The 15,182-nt window shown below is 43.1% G+C and overlaps 1 protein-coding gene across 6 annotated transcripts in view; it reads right to left on the reverse strand.

Annotated features, from left to right (window-relative positions):
- The window catches only part of ptprua (protein tyrosine phosphatase receptor type Ua), a 192,904-nt gene that overhangs the window by 17,349 nt on the left and 160,373 nt on the right, over positions 1–15,182 (reverse strand). For 3 of the 6 annotated variants that reach the window (XM_047604871.1, XM_047604872.1, XM_047604869.1), the window contains 5 exons: positions 14,697–14,714; positions 11,797–11,833; positions 6,249–6,346; positions 3,085–3,201; positions 2,809–2,963 (listed from right to left, as the gene is read on the reverse strand). In XM_047604871.1, coding sequence (XP_047460827.1) covers positions 2,809–2,963; positions 3,085–3,201; positions 6,249–6,346; positions 11,797–11,833; positions 14,697–14,714 — 425 coding nt within the window. The remainder of the gene's footprint in view (positions 1–2,808; positions 2,964–3,084; positions 3,202–6,248; positions 6,347–11,796; positions 11,834–14,696; positions 14,715–15,182) is intronic. The other 3 variants (XM_047604874.1, XM_047604873.1, XM_047604870.1) reach the window with 1 other exon arrangement.

A 15,182-nucleotide genomic window follows, 5' to 3' on the forward strand; every position in this document is an offset into this window, starting at 1 on the left:
AAAAACACTGATAAAGGGTAGCCTCGTAAACAACAGCTCTTAAAGTATACCTTATATAAGAAGGGAACAAACCTTATTTAGCTGTTACGATACATTTCTGATTCTTCACGAGGGATGCTATTTCAGTCATTTCAGTGTTCTTGCTGCCAGTGCCAGTGCAAACAGAAGAGATGTCTTTGAACTTAATTAGTTTCTAGGGGAACCTAGGGAGAGCTTATCCAAAAACGTAAAAGAAAGGCAACTGGACTCGAAGGGTTTCTTGAAGATGTTTTGCCACTCATCCAAGTAGCTGCTTCACTTCTAAAGGGCAGGTGGGGAGTTGAGGTTTAAACAGGGACATCTGTGGGTGCTCCTGTTTATCGACTGATAACGGTTCATTAGAGCACCATTGATTGGAGAAAGGTACAAACAGTCTCCCCTAACGACAGGTAAGTATATAGACGTTAACTGACACTAGTCAATCAAGTTTCTGATTGGCACCACCCACAGATGTTCCGACTTAAACCTCAACTCCCCACTAGTCCTTTAGAACTGAAGAAGCTTCTCGGATGCAACATCTCCAAGAAACTCTGAAAGTCCAGTTGCCTTTCTTCAGTGTTCTCTGGATATACCTTGACCTGGATGACTGAGAACCTCCAAACTTAGGGAGAGGTTATGCTAAGGAAGTCCCCGAACGATTCGGTCTCAAAACGCCTGATGTCTCTGCCAACGCTGCTTTGATACATGCGTATGCTTACATTTGTGCTTGCTTTCCCTATCCAAGTACTGCGTAGCTATTTTTAACTGTGCCTACACTGGAAAACACACACTTGTCTTCATATTTCCACCCATTCATTGTGCTTCCACTGCACAGATGAAGAATCCCTCTGCAGCGCATAGTTTTTTTCTTTTCTTCTTTTTTAAACAAGCACGTAAGTACTGGTGCTTCATAAGAATTAAGTCAATAACCTACAGCAGAGTAAAATAAAAAGGTAAATGAACAATGGGTGACAGAATTTTGTGCACACTTTACTTACAACGTGGACATTTCTGAGAGTCATTTATATGCAGCAGAGCATCGGTGTGTTGGGTTGACATTGGTTACACGTCAGACACAACGTGATCAGGTTATGAAAGTTAGAATGCTAGAGTACAGGTATCAAATTAAGTGGGTGGCCCTTGAGGTGGAAGCAATCTATCCCTCAGCTACGCAGACTCATATCCAATCATATTTCCTGTTGTCTTCATTTCGACGTCAAACCTTGAGATGAAGATGGTATCAGTAGTCCTTATAATCACACTAGTCACTACACTGCAGAGGCATTACAGGGCCTTACCTCCTGGAATTTTCCATCAGTCTGTTAAGTCCTGTTAAATATGAACTGGTGTATCGGTGTGAACACAAACTGGACCACAAATGGATAAGTCATTGGCGATGTTAAAGTACTGGAGATTAACTGCAACGTTTTATTGGTGGTACATGCTTTCTTTTAAAATCATCCTGCACCACTGATGGTACAGGATGATTTTGCCAAGCTGTCAAGTCAATTACTAGTATTTCTTGGTCAAATAAAGTTCGACTAACTGCTTACGCTTACAATGAATATCTCTAATCTTTTTGTGCTAATGTAGAGAACCAGTTAAAATTGAGCAAGAGTAAAGTGAAATTACTCTAAGACGTGGAGGTCTGCCAACTTTGAACTTTGAGCGTATCCTCAAGTGCTTTGGGGGCGGAAACCATCAAATAAGCCCAAGAGTTAGCTCTGCTGCAGAGGATAAGTTCATTAGAGTTACCAGCCTCATTAACCACAAATTAACAGCGCTTCAGTTTAGATCCCACATACTGTATTAGATTACATAACACATTGCTGAATTGAGCTGACAGACTGCCTTTTAACAAACAAACCAGGAGCTGTTTGGAACTTCTTCTGATATTTAATATTTGGCCGTCATCCTGCATCATTAGCACTGCATGGAGTGGGGAAATGAAATTCCACTGACTGACGGCAGGTCATGCTGCACTCCAATATGACGGCTATGAGGATTATTAGGAGCGCAAAGCACATGCGCGTTATAATGATATAGAGGCGGAGACAGGACGTCTTGTATGACAGTATTGCAGAGGGGTATTATTACGGTATTGCTATGCAGTGTTCTTTCTAATGGACTTAATGATCTGTCAGGAGTGTTGCCATGGCTACTAAATGATCTCCATAAGTGGAGGCTTTATACAGGTGGCACGTTAAAAGATGGCTCATTATAACGTGGTACCTCGAAGCAACCGCAGGCAGCTTAAGCTTTTGAATAAGTAAATACAGTCACATGTTACTAAATATTTGTTAGCAGCTGCAGTCCACGTTTGATTCACAGCTTTGACAGCAGTCCAGAGTAACTGATGGCAGTATTATATGAGGGTTTTGCCTAAGGCAGAAGAAGCAGGAAGAATAAAAACACTTTTTTTTAAGGAAAAACCTAAAAATGCACGTATTAACAGATGGGTAAAAATGAGATCAAATACTTCTTTTAGAAGTTTAGCACAAACGCCCATTAGTTAGCACGGGGGGACAGCACAGACACTATCCTTTATTGTCAAACATCCTACAGTCTGCGCCTTTGTTTCTGGTTATGTGTGAAATAAAGGGTTTTATTTGTGTTATTATCACTAATGTGCTCCCTGGTGACACAGCTACAGCAAAGAGAAGCCGACAGCTATTTCGGGAAACGCAGCTGAGGTAGAAGTAAAGTGCATTTCAATGAGCTGAACACGGTAGAGAGAGAGGCCAGGACTAGTTCTGCTGCTGCATCTTTCAGGCGTTAACGCGGAGTTACCTGCAGTGGACGACCACAGGCCCAGCGTCAGGAGGCGTCGAGGCCTTGACCCGGCGCAGGAAAGCCAGCAGGCCGGTAGCGTGGTACGGCACGCCGTGCTCAGGCCAGGAGGTGAAGTGGAACTGGCACACCTCATGTTTGGCAGGGTAACCTCTCTAGAAGACACACGTTAAATCATTATAAACAGCGGAGGGAAGCAGTGAATCAGCATTAGCCGCTACGTGTTATATAGTGCTCTGAGAGTTGATGTAAAAATAATGATGGAGTATGACTCACCCGCTCCATTGCAAAAGTGCGCACGGTGTACTCTGCCAGGGTTTCTGTCTTCAGCAGTGTTATCTTAATGTCACCGTAGAGCTCAGTGTCATCAGGCCAATACTTACAGCACTTCATCTGAAGGACAAAAATAATAAAGTTCAAGACGGTTAACGTACACTGTATTTACACCTGATACACCGCGATACTACTCGACAAGCAGTCGCACCTCTAGGCACAGAGACTTCAAGACAAAACACGCTCTTCTAATGGCGTTGTGACCTTTGCAAAATATTTAGAGTTGGTGCCCACATCCACAGCCTGAGACACAAAAGTGTTACCGCTATGGTAAGATGAGCCTTGTTTTATTGAGTTTCTTTCATACTCTTGGAAACAGAACTTAAAGTTGGTTATTTTCTCTTCTTTGTCCCCGAGCAGCAGCCCTCAAAAACCTCCACTGCTGTGTTTTAAAGAGAAATGGCTGCTTCTTATTTTTTTTTTCTTTCTGTTGATGCATGTTTTTTTCATCAACATGTCTCTGCTGGTCTCACGGTGTCAACATTTTCCACAGCTTCAGGCTGCAGTCTTATTTTCTGGTGCAAAATGCAATATTTTTCTTCGCAGCCTCGGATAGACGAGAGTAGCTTATGGTTGGAGTTGCGCTGCCACGCGGAAGGTTAAAATGCCGGGGCGCCATTAATTACACCATTTGGTCCTTGATGACGCTCGGGCTAAATGAGATTGCATCAGCTCTGTTTTTGCTCATTCGATCAGGATGAAAAACAGCTGTAAAACTTAAAACATCTAACTGTGCAAATCTGCTTTGTAGGGTGCTCCACTTAATCATTGCCATATTTTCACACAACTTGGAAATAAAGTCGAAGTCAGTGCAGCCGATGTGGAGTTACTTCTGTTATTTCTTAAAGCCTTTCTCCAGTAGTCGCCTGCACCAGCTGTCCAATCAAAAGTAATCCACTTATTTTTCTAAGTGTTAATTAATCAGCGATTTACACACTGCCAAATTGAAGCAGGTTGAACCTCAGAAACTTTAATTCATGTAGGAACAATTATACACTGTAATCCTTGGTAGTTAACCCCAGCTACACAGCTGAATACGTGAAAAAAAGTTGCTTCCTTATGTTTGTTGCGCCTAGCTTGAGTGGAAAAACATAAACCATAGCTAACGCATCTCATGTGGCAGCAAATTATGTTTAATACTAGACTGTCACTGAATATAAAGCCTTTAAGATCATTGGCAGAAATGAAGCCATTCTTGTTCATTAAAGCGCCAAGATTTCTCTTTAGTTCTCATTGGCGCCTCCTATGGCAATAAGATATAATTGCATCTTCCTATAGACTGAAACGGCGCAGCGTTATAAGCTCAGGGTGAACATTAACTCCATCCACCGTCTCTGGTGGACAAATAACTGCTGGGATGATGGATCATGTGTCATTAACGGTGAGTAGTTTGTGATGCATGTAAATGTTTCCACAGACACCCAGTGGGAAATACTGAAATTGCTCGGATTTTTTTTAATAATTTCATCAGCGGGTGATGGGCTCAATCACCATTTTATTACCTCAATAGATAATGACTCAACGGACATTTTTTCAAATGAAAATCTCAACAATAAAAGATGTGGGGACTAGAGGGCACACTTTTGCTTTTCCTCTCTGTGTGGGAATCAATCAGACGTATCCACCAGTTGTGTAATAATAGCACCGACTCGTCTGCCAGATACACTACACCTCTTTCAGGGAACAAGGTCTCTATTCATTTCTACTCATACACTTTATTTAATAGGAATATTATCTTGTCTCCTCCGATGGAACTTGATGACTTCATATGCACCAATGCACATTGATTATTGAATCATTTGAAATATTCCACTTTTTCAACAATGTATCATTCCTACTATTTAAGTGAGACATATCTTATTTGTCTGGGCACAGCTCAATTTCTACTATTAAAACATCATTGGGACATAATGTAGCACTGGGTGCAAGTTTCTTTATTACCATCAACACACACAGTATGTAGAATCAGGCTTATGCACATCATCCCATAGCTAAAAATATTCACCAGTGCATCAAATGTGGCAGAAAATATAGATGCAATAGACCTCAGTGCTATAAGAGAGACTAGATTTCCCTTTTGTGTTCACTCACACAACCACTTACTCCACAACTCTCAGTTATGCTGACCAATCGCTGCTCCCCACTCAATGCACCAACCTTAAAAGCAATGGTGACGGAACATTTTATGCTTTTTTTTCTTGCTTATGCAATGTTGCTTGCGCTACAATTTAATCAAACCTATGATCTTCAAGTTACTCATTTCTCTTTATTAACGTCTTTTCAACAGTTTTTGAGTTTCTGATCTGTATGTAAAGAACTTCAGTCCACGGTATTTCAAATGCGCTTTTAAAAATAAAAAACGTTACTCATTCTAGTCCCCTAGCTAACTTAACCAGCCGGCTAAATTAACATAACCGATTTCCCTCTCCACACAGGCTGCGCTGTTGCATGAACACTGAAACTAATACTTCTCTGCACAAGTAAATGGTAAACAAATAAACCTGTCAGACAAACAGACATATTTTAAGAGTATCACTTGCTGCACTTGCTCGTTAAAACTGTCCTCCTGCCAGTTATACTGGAGTGACTTTGTAGCATTGCCTCAGTTTCAGTTGTGCAACATGGATCGTTAAATTGCTGCCTTAAAAGCCAGTGAGCTTTTACTTAGCGATGGATTATAACATTCATGAGTTTTTCACAGTACTCTGCAGAGTTGTGTAAAATTCTAAGGGTGACCATTTAATATGTCTAGCAACTGTAAGCACTGATTCAACACTAATAATATGTGTGTCGCAAACTGCACCGTGTAAACATACAAAAACACGCAGGATTAAAGCCTACCGCGTTCGAAGGAGGCAGGGGTAGTTAACAGAAAAGGCCACAATGATCCACCATCAGACTTCATATACTGTACATCAAAGCATTGACCTTGGACCGCAGCCACCAAAGTAAATGGTGATCAGTCATGATCGGGCCGCGGCGGCCATTTCTTCCCACATAGCCGAGCGCCTCTGATATATAGTGCATGATAAAACGAGCTCCAGAAATACATTTCGCCCCATCCATCTTCACACGGGGTCACAGGACAAGAGGCGAGCGAAACTTACCCTGCCCACTTCCACCAACTTGGTGATCATGACAATACTGAAGCAGTTCTCCTGCCAAACCATCCGCCAGAAATCGTAGATCATCTCCTGCTTGGGGCCTGCGGAGGAGGAGATATACAGTAGAAGTATAGGTGGAAGAGTGGGAGGGGTGGGTGGGAGCGAGAAAAGAGAACACGGAGGAAGAGAAAGGGAAGAGGATAAAGAGGGTGGAGAGATGAGCCATAAGTCAGGGAAAATAGCAACAATAACCATCAGTGTAGAGGCGCTGTGTAATCCATGCCAGGGAATAGAGCAACAATGTGTCATTGGTGAACTATTGCCCGCTCTCTGTTCTCTTAATACTGCGCAGAAATGTCATTTCAATACACCCACAAATCATCCACTATTGTACAAACAAGCTCCTGTGTTGCCTTTCCCAGGCACCAGTGGCTGTCATAAATCACAGCCCCCCTGAACTAGATGACACCTTCATTGATTTCATTACACTGTGGCGTTGATAATATCACAAGGTCCTCCTTCACAGTGACTCCTACAACAGACGCACTACACCCCTTTCAGGGAACCAGGCATCTATTCATTTCTATCCACGTGTTTGTTTTAATAGGAATATTATCTCGTCTCCTCTGGCGGGCATAGAAGACTCCATAACAGCGCACTAGCATGTCCTCATATTTGTATATAAATGATATCATACGAACCTGGTAGTACACCACTGTTAATACCAGTTGTTAATTCTTGAGTTATCTGTTTTTATGCTATTTTAAATGTGTTATGTGTTACCGTTCTACTCCCGCCATCAATGTGTGAACATATCTTTCTTTAATTCTGCCCAAAAACTTAAAAAAACACCAGTAATGTTGCACTGAGTGACACTTGCTTTCTAACCGTGGACACACAAACTGTACATTATTTCGTATACCGCATGCACCATCCTGTTGCTAGACATACTCATCACCTGACCACCTAATAGACATTCATGGGCGACAAATTTGCTCGTATGCTAGAATCTGTGCCAAGCAGTTTTAAGAGACTGCCCTCAGCTTAAACGCATGCAATGCCACTGAAAAGCAAACATATTTTCTGACACAGTGTTGATGTACATTCTCAGAAAAATATCACAAAAACCTACGACTGCAAATGGTTTTTCAAGGTCCAGCCTTAGCCTGGCATTGACTAGTAAATCTAATAACGCTACATTTGGATTTAATGGGGTGTTTTCAACATCTTAAAATGTAAAAAAAAAAACAACCTTCTGCATGCAACTGGATAGTCCTACAACAAATCAGAGCCATTTTGTTCAACAAATCCAACTCTAATGTGCAGTTTATGCCTCCACATCAATCCGTCACTGTAGTTTTGGCATCAGACCAGACCCTAACGCCATAGCTTGGTGGACTTCCCCAAATATGTAACTATGCGTCACAGTGATGTAGACCATAAGAGCTGTGATTAGTCCGCTTGGTAGTAATTTCTGCTTTAGCCTTTGCACCTGGTTTCTCCATATTAACAATTTTTGACTTGTTCTGGATCAATAAATATGGAACACAAGTTTAACTTAGGAGGCTCGGAGATGGATGAAAGTTTTGCCATGGTTAAAAATGAAGTCAATCCACGCCTATGGCCTCTCCGACCACCACCAAACACTCGCAATCATACACTAGTGAAGTTCACACTGGGAGCAAGGTGGGTTAAGACCCTTCAGTTAATGGACAACTACTCTACCTCCTGAGCTACTGCTGCCCAATCAGTTCCTAACGGAGTGAGTCCAGACCAACTTTCCATCACAAAAAATTTGTGGGTGTGGAAGTCCATCTGCCTTCCAGGCTCGACCTACATGGGAAAGAATATGACTTGGCCAGATCACCATGAATGCTGGGACATAGTGGCACACCCAAACACAAAATCAAACTACCAAAGAGTCTTACGATTTACTCGGCACATGCAGAACAATTCAAAACCAAAAATAAATACTGAACTGGTAAAAACACACCCACAACCCTTATACCGGTGGCTCAGACCAAACCATGTAGCAACTGCTAAAACTACTCAGCTAGCCTTACCTTTAGCATGCTCCCCAGCTAGCATGTTTCCTCCTTACCCAGAGCCAATCGCTTGCTCACTCCGCTGCCAGCGACATGTTGTTTAATGCGACCCTCAGTCATTCTAACCATCCACTAGTTCTGCTGATGTGTTGGTTGACTTTGTCAGTCTGAGCGCGGCTCAATTATCCAGCTGTCCTAGAACTTTTTATTCCACCTCCCAGTCCTTTCAATCAAAGCCTGATTGACAAACATTTCCCATTTAGCTGCTATCTCCTAGTTGCCTCTGGTTGTTAATTTTACAGAGGACTCCAGAGTTTTCATTGACTCAGTTGTCAGGCAGAGGAATGAAGAGCAAGACCAGCCTTATACTTTAAACGTGTTTCAGACATATAGACAGTGGAGATTTGTCAATCAGAAATATTGAGTTTTTGTGTAAAGATATGTATCGAAAGAGCTGAACCACTGCATGACTTTTAGAGGAAGGTAGGCAAATGGTGCATTGCTATATTAAGCTCGACAAGAGCTACAGAGTCTGACTGGGGCAGAAAGCTTTGGATTTTTTATGTAACCCTGCATAAAGTAAAAATTAAATGAAAAGGTTAAAACGAGCTTAGAAAGGATTTTGCCTCCACAGATAAACAAATACAATGCGCAATACAGCCCCGCTTGTTTCCCCTGCTTTTTCTTGCAGCTGCAGAATCAGAAGGTATGTCTAATGCCCAAGGGCAAAGAAATAAAATAGCAGGAGGAGGCGGAGGAGAAACTTTGCCTGCCTGTTAAAACGGGGAATCTGCAGAGCCCGACAACGGCTTTCATAACAGCCACATACTGATCTCAATCGACTGTAACCGACCCAAGGTGAGCCAGCATCACGCCGTGCACCTACAGCCGTAATGTGTGCACGTGGGCAGATGCCTTAACTGCTGCTTCCCTTCTCCTCTCAGACTTATTCACAGCTCCCTCCCCTGTTAGCAATCACCGCAGCCGTTTCTGTGTGTATTAGTGATGTGTGGCGTTAATTTTTCAGCAGCAGCAGGAGAAGAAGCGCTAATGCATCGCCAGGGGGACGGGGCAGTCCGTTGAGAGACGGATGATGTGTGATCCAAGCAGCTGGGTGAATCTGTATGCACAGCACCGCGCGCCGTCGCTTTGGACTGGGGCTTACAGAGTGCGCTTGGCATTTCTCCTCCCCGCCGTCTCCCTCCACCCTCGCCCACGTCCCCCTGCTCCCTCATCTCTGGACATAATAGAGAGTTAGCCCAGAGCACCTGCTGCCTGCTGCAGAAAGCACAGCTGCCTTAAGGCTCATCTAAGATACAACAAATCAAACTTAACCTGCCGCATCAGGCGACCACCTACAGCTCAAGGCATCCAGAGCATGATGTTCAAAGGGTGTGGAGTTTGAGGGGCCATGGACAGCTTTAATGATGTATCTACCATGTATAAGTCAGTGTGTAGAGACAGTAACAGTTACTTGGGCAGCTACAACCGACAGTACCGTGGTATTACTGTTTAATACTTTTTAACCATCTTTCAGGTTCAGTTTGCAAGTGTTTTTGTTCTTTTTTTTTTAAATCCTGAAAGATTAGATTCTATTAATGAACATGAATCAATCCGTATCAGTAGCAGGGTTATCACCTGAAGACAAAATGAAATGATATACAAAACAAAACGTAGTATGGATATTGACTATCGATTATACCTCGGTTGGAAGTTGTGGATTCATTTAAGTCGGACATTTGAACGAGACGCAGCTCTCTTAATGTCCAAATTAAATAAAATGGTAGAACAGACCCAAACAGAGAAGATCAAAAGCTATAGATGTTATTATCGAGGCGATCCATCCATATTTCATTAGTATCGGCTAATCAAGCTAATCAAGTTATCAAATTTAGGTCCATTTAAGTATTACTTTTGTTTTGGCAGGCATCCAGTGTTGTACCAAAAAATATATATTCAAATCACTGTACATAATAGGAGGGTGGTATAGCTGCAGGGGCAGTCAGCAGAAAGAGTGACAGGCTGAGAAAGAGCACTGCCAGTCTGTGACAGAGGGGCTTGTGCATGTGCGAGAGAGAAAGCCATCCAGCCTTATCTCTGCTGGACAGTTTTAATAATATCCTGCGGCAGAATGCATTGCTATTCTCTGTTCTTCAGATTGACAGCACTCTGTGAAATTTCTATTTCCTGGCTTTAACACTTGTCTGGATTTTAAAAAATCTTGGCCGAGCCAGCCTTGAAAACCCCGTCCTGTTTGGCTGCGCGTTGCCCTGGCAACATAAAACAAAAAAGAAATTCTGAAGCTCAAGAGCTATAGCCACGTTCCCAAAAAGTTTTAATTACACAGTGCACGGCACTTGCTAGCTGCAGTTTAATGTCTGAATTTAGAGCTATTCAACAAGTATTCAGCAGATTTGAAAAAGACCAGATATCTGATACCTGGAAAGTCAGCTCGGGGCTGCATGGGAAAGAATGAAAGTAATGGCTAAACTTCCTTTTTTTTGTAATATACATGTCAGCAAATGTACAACAATGAAGCCAGATGAACTTCCCACTGACAAATTCTTGAAGAGGAAAGTTTGTCTGGGGTCACTTCAATAATAATATGCTGGGCCAGTCCAATAGTTTGTTTTGTGATACTAATGATGTAGCCAAACATGTAATCTGAGCACAGTGGAGTCTGATTTGTTAACAATAAAATGGCTCTGATTGGCTGTAAAACCACTCAATCGCATTCAGAGGTAACTTTATTTTTCTTCTTTCTCTCGGGCCATATGAAACCCAAATTTCATATGGAGCGTTACCAGATTTTGACAACAACCGAAAGGCGCTCTTATCACCTCTGCCTACACCCTTACGCGCAGAAAGAGCTACATTTTCAGAGGTTACTTTTGAGAAGCGGCACAACTGAGACCAAAGCGAAAGATGGGAGGGAATCAGATGGGGATTGCCAAGTGAAAAACATGTTCGCCGAATAAACAGGATCGGAGCGGAGAGAGAGAATAAAGAGAACGTCTTGCCCTCTTCCTCTCTTCCTCTGTCGGCGCCTTTCTTCCCTTCTTCCCTTTTCTTTCCACCTCTCACTCTGTGCGTGAGTGTACGCCGCTTGGGGAATGCAGCCTACATAGTGTATCAAACCTACATCAGAGAGATGGCGCACCACACATGCAGATGGCGGGGAGGAGACAGACGAAAGCAAGAGCTTCAGAGACGGCGACAGTGGGCTGTGTTACAGCGCCGACTGATTGACGGTTACAGTGGGTTGTTGGAGGAGCGCTTCCCGCAGACCAGGTGTGTGTGTGTGTGTGTGTGTGTGTGTGTGTGTGGGTGATCCAGATGCGAGTGTGACGCAACACGAGCCCCTAGTTGTTTACACATTAATAATTCAGCACACTCATTTTCATATTGTCATGCGGGCTCCTGTGTGAAGAACGCCACAAACAAACCTAAATATTAGCAGTGAAACGCTGCGGCCGCTGGGCGTGTTACTGTTACTGTACACTTACCTTGAGTGGCAATGAAGTGGTTTGATCGCTGGTAGCCCTGCGTGACAGAGGACAGAAAGAAAAAGAGATGGGAAAGGGTTAATAATTACAGGAGCACACGACAAAGACACACGTTAGGAGCCCTAACGCTCATCCCGACCCTGCCATCCATCCTCCTTCTCTATTTTCAGCATCTCAGTCATCTCTTATTCATCCCGGAGCAGGGCCTGACGTCAGAGCTTTGCTAAATTTCTGCTCCGTCTCCGAATCGAGATCTTGCATATGCATATGCGACCGGGCGAAAATACTTGCAGACTGCTTTCAGGCACAGGTCCAGGGGTCACACTTGAATTATACTGCACGGAGAAGTGGCATTAATTCAAGTTTTTTTTTTCCTCTGGTCGAGCGAGGCGGCCGCGTTTCAAAGGCGGGCCCTGGCGTGCGGGGCTTTGCGTGCGGCCGGGGGCCGCCGGCTGAAGGTAGACTGACAAGCGAGGGCTCCTCAGCCGTGGGAGTAATTCTACCTGAGTGACAGTGACTGATCTGACTGTCTCCCTTCTGCTCTTCTTGGCATTAGCGCAGCTATGATAGAGTGCGCACAGTCTGGAAGGCTATCAGTGGCCCTCCACCACGCAAAGCCCGCGCGCTGAATGCAAAGCAGCTAAGCATGATAGATCCCCACAATCAAGATCAGCGCGCCCGCTCATCACTCATGGGTAAAGTGATTCCAGCACCAATTCACTAAACATTTGTACAAATACTGTGCGGGCACGCACAATCTGCACCCCTCCTCCACCCCACAACACACACACACGGTGATGTACATGAATGCACCACTCAGCCAGGCAGGAACACAAATTACATTCCATAACTGTCATGCCGGAGAGGGAAGTTGAGATGGATGGCCATCGCCGCGAAAGAGTGCAGCGACCCTCGCTCCCATGAGCCCGCGTTGCCGAGTTTCCCGGGGCTGACCAGTTTCCTGTCTGTCACCTTGGCAACCACATTTTCCAACGGCAGGCAAGCAGAAAAACATCAAGCGATGTGAATTCACAATGGGTTGAAAAGAAGAAAAAAAAGAAAAAAAAAAAAAGGAAGTTAAACATGCAAAGTCATTTGAGGCATGGGAAGCTGATCAGAAAAGACAGAAAAAGAAAAAAGAAAAAAAAAAAACGATTTGGAATTTGTTTCGCCTCGACAAATGCGGCTCGTTCCATCTACAAGCTGTGACAAGGAAGATCTGACCTCGGTCTGCGCAAGTAAATGAGCTCATATTGATCATGCATCTCAGAATCACTTGTAGGAATCCTGCAGAAACTTTAATTACCCTCACGGAGACTGCTGCGGGATGTCAGAGGGAGTTCTGAGAATAAATTACGATGGCTTTTGCAGCACCTAGAGCGCTTTTTTGTTCCCATTAAAACTGAGCGAATTTCATACGACTCGGTCTGAATTTGAGAATCAGCTCCGTGAGAAGTGAAACATCAAATCTCACAGCTAACATTAGGTGAGATAATCCTTTATTTACCCCACAGTGATGCTATTTCACCATTATATTCCACGTTCCAAGTCAACCAAATTATTCTGGTTGGGTTGTTCAGATCAATCATCTCAAACAAAAGCATTTTTAAACTATTTACTTATTTATTTTTATTTTGTGCACCTGTTTGTGACAGGAAAACATTCAAAAATGGAGGAACTTATCGTATTAGCTATATCACCTTGCTTGGCTAAGGCGTGTACTACACAACTGAATAATCATTTGGAAACTTGTAAAAAGATTAACACGTTGTCGACTTTGTCATCTTCTCGCTTGATTTCAGAAACTTCTAATAAACCAGAAATCTAGCACCACTGTCGGCTGACTGAAAAAGCCTTGGCTCTTCAGACTGGCAGTGGTTATGGGGCGGAAAACAACAACATAACAGTTGGCTAATTAGCAGTGAAAGTGAAAATGAGCTATTTGCAGTTGTTGTATGTGTTGACACAAATAAATATTTGTTGTGTTTCTCAGTCATCCAGCTCCTGGTTCATCCAAAACACATTAAACAAGGGATTGTAAAGGTCTCTTGAAGACACTCGCTCAAGCAGCTTCTACAGTTCAGCTCAGAGCAGAAGAAGCTACTTAAGCTAGTTCTTTGCTAACGCATATGAATGCGCTACACCGCAAAGTGTCAACTAATCTTATCCATTTGTTCCATCAAATCAACTTCTCTTCTCTCTATATAAATTCCTGTTTGTGTATTTTTTTTAAAAAAAGGGTAGAAGCTAATGTGAAGTGCTAAAAGGATGAAAACGTAACAGCATCGATAAGCGCTTGTGCAACAGTTGAACTGCAAAATGTGCTACTATGATTTGTTGACTCCTAACTTTGTTGTTTGTTATATGAACATACCACTACCCTCTGGTTAGCAGTTAGCTAACCTGCTAGCTCGGAGGGCTTGGCTGCCTACTGGGGAAGTTTGTAAAGTTTGTAAAATTAAACTATTTTGCTCTGAGATGCTTGAAAAATATGTGTCCTCACACTGGTGAACTGCACATACATTTTTTCCTCCACCTCACCGCCAATGAATATCTTTACGATCCTGTCAAAATCTTCTCCTCTGTAGCGTACGATCTGCTTTTTTATAGGGCAGCTTCGAGTTTGCCAAGAACTCCAGGTGAGCATCTGACTATAGATGAAAAGTGGACTAAGAGACTACTGCAGCCGGTTTAAAAAATTAGAGCTAGAGAGGAAAAAAGGGGAGAACTTAGGGGATAAAACTGTTGGCTAAAGCTGGGAAGGCTCAGCAGCTCAGAGAAGAAGAGGGAAGGGAGATCTTGCCGGTGGAAGGGAGCCATGGAGGCCTGGCAGGGACACTGAGAGGGGGCACCATGAAAAAGGAGAGGAGATGGAAATAGAAGAGAAGCAAGTTACTTACTTCCCTGTTTATCCGAATCTAAGAGATGCCAAAAGGTTGAAAACAGGGGCGGGGGGCAGCAGAACAGAGAAAGAAAGAGAGGAGGGAAGTAGGGGAGGAAACAAGAGCTAGTTATTGTGATTAAATACTAGGACAAGAGGGTGGTGAAATGGTTAGAGAGCAGCCCACACTGAGGACCTGTGGAGAGAATAATGTTCAGAAACCTCAAATTCCCATGATTCTAAGGACTTTTGTTTTATATTAACCATTCTGTTGTCCTGTTCTCTATGTCCACTAAAGGGATCTTGCATCCCACTCCGATTGTTGAAGAGGAATAAAGACAGAACCACTGCTGTACCGGTTTTCTTCTGAGGCCAGTAATGACAATAACCTTAGCTATTAATTTAATAGATGACAGTTTAATAAGTCCTGTAATGAAAATGGATACATGTCAGGAAATACATTATGCCATCCAATACATATGTCTGTGTGGACCCGAGGATGAAT

The sequence above is a fragment of the Mugil cephalus genome, chromosome 14, assembly GCF_022458985.1.
Source record: "Mugil cephalus isolate CIBA_MC_2020 chromosome 14, CIBA_Mcephalus_1.1, whole genome shotgun sequence".
NCBI lineage: Eukaryota > Metazoa > Chordata > Actinopteri > Mugiliformes > Mugilidae > Mugil > Mugil cephalus.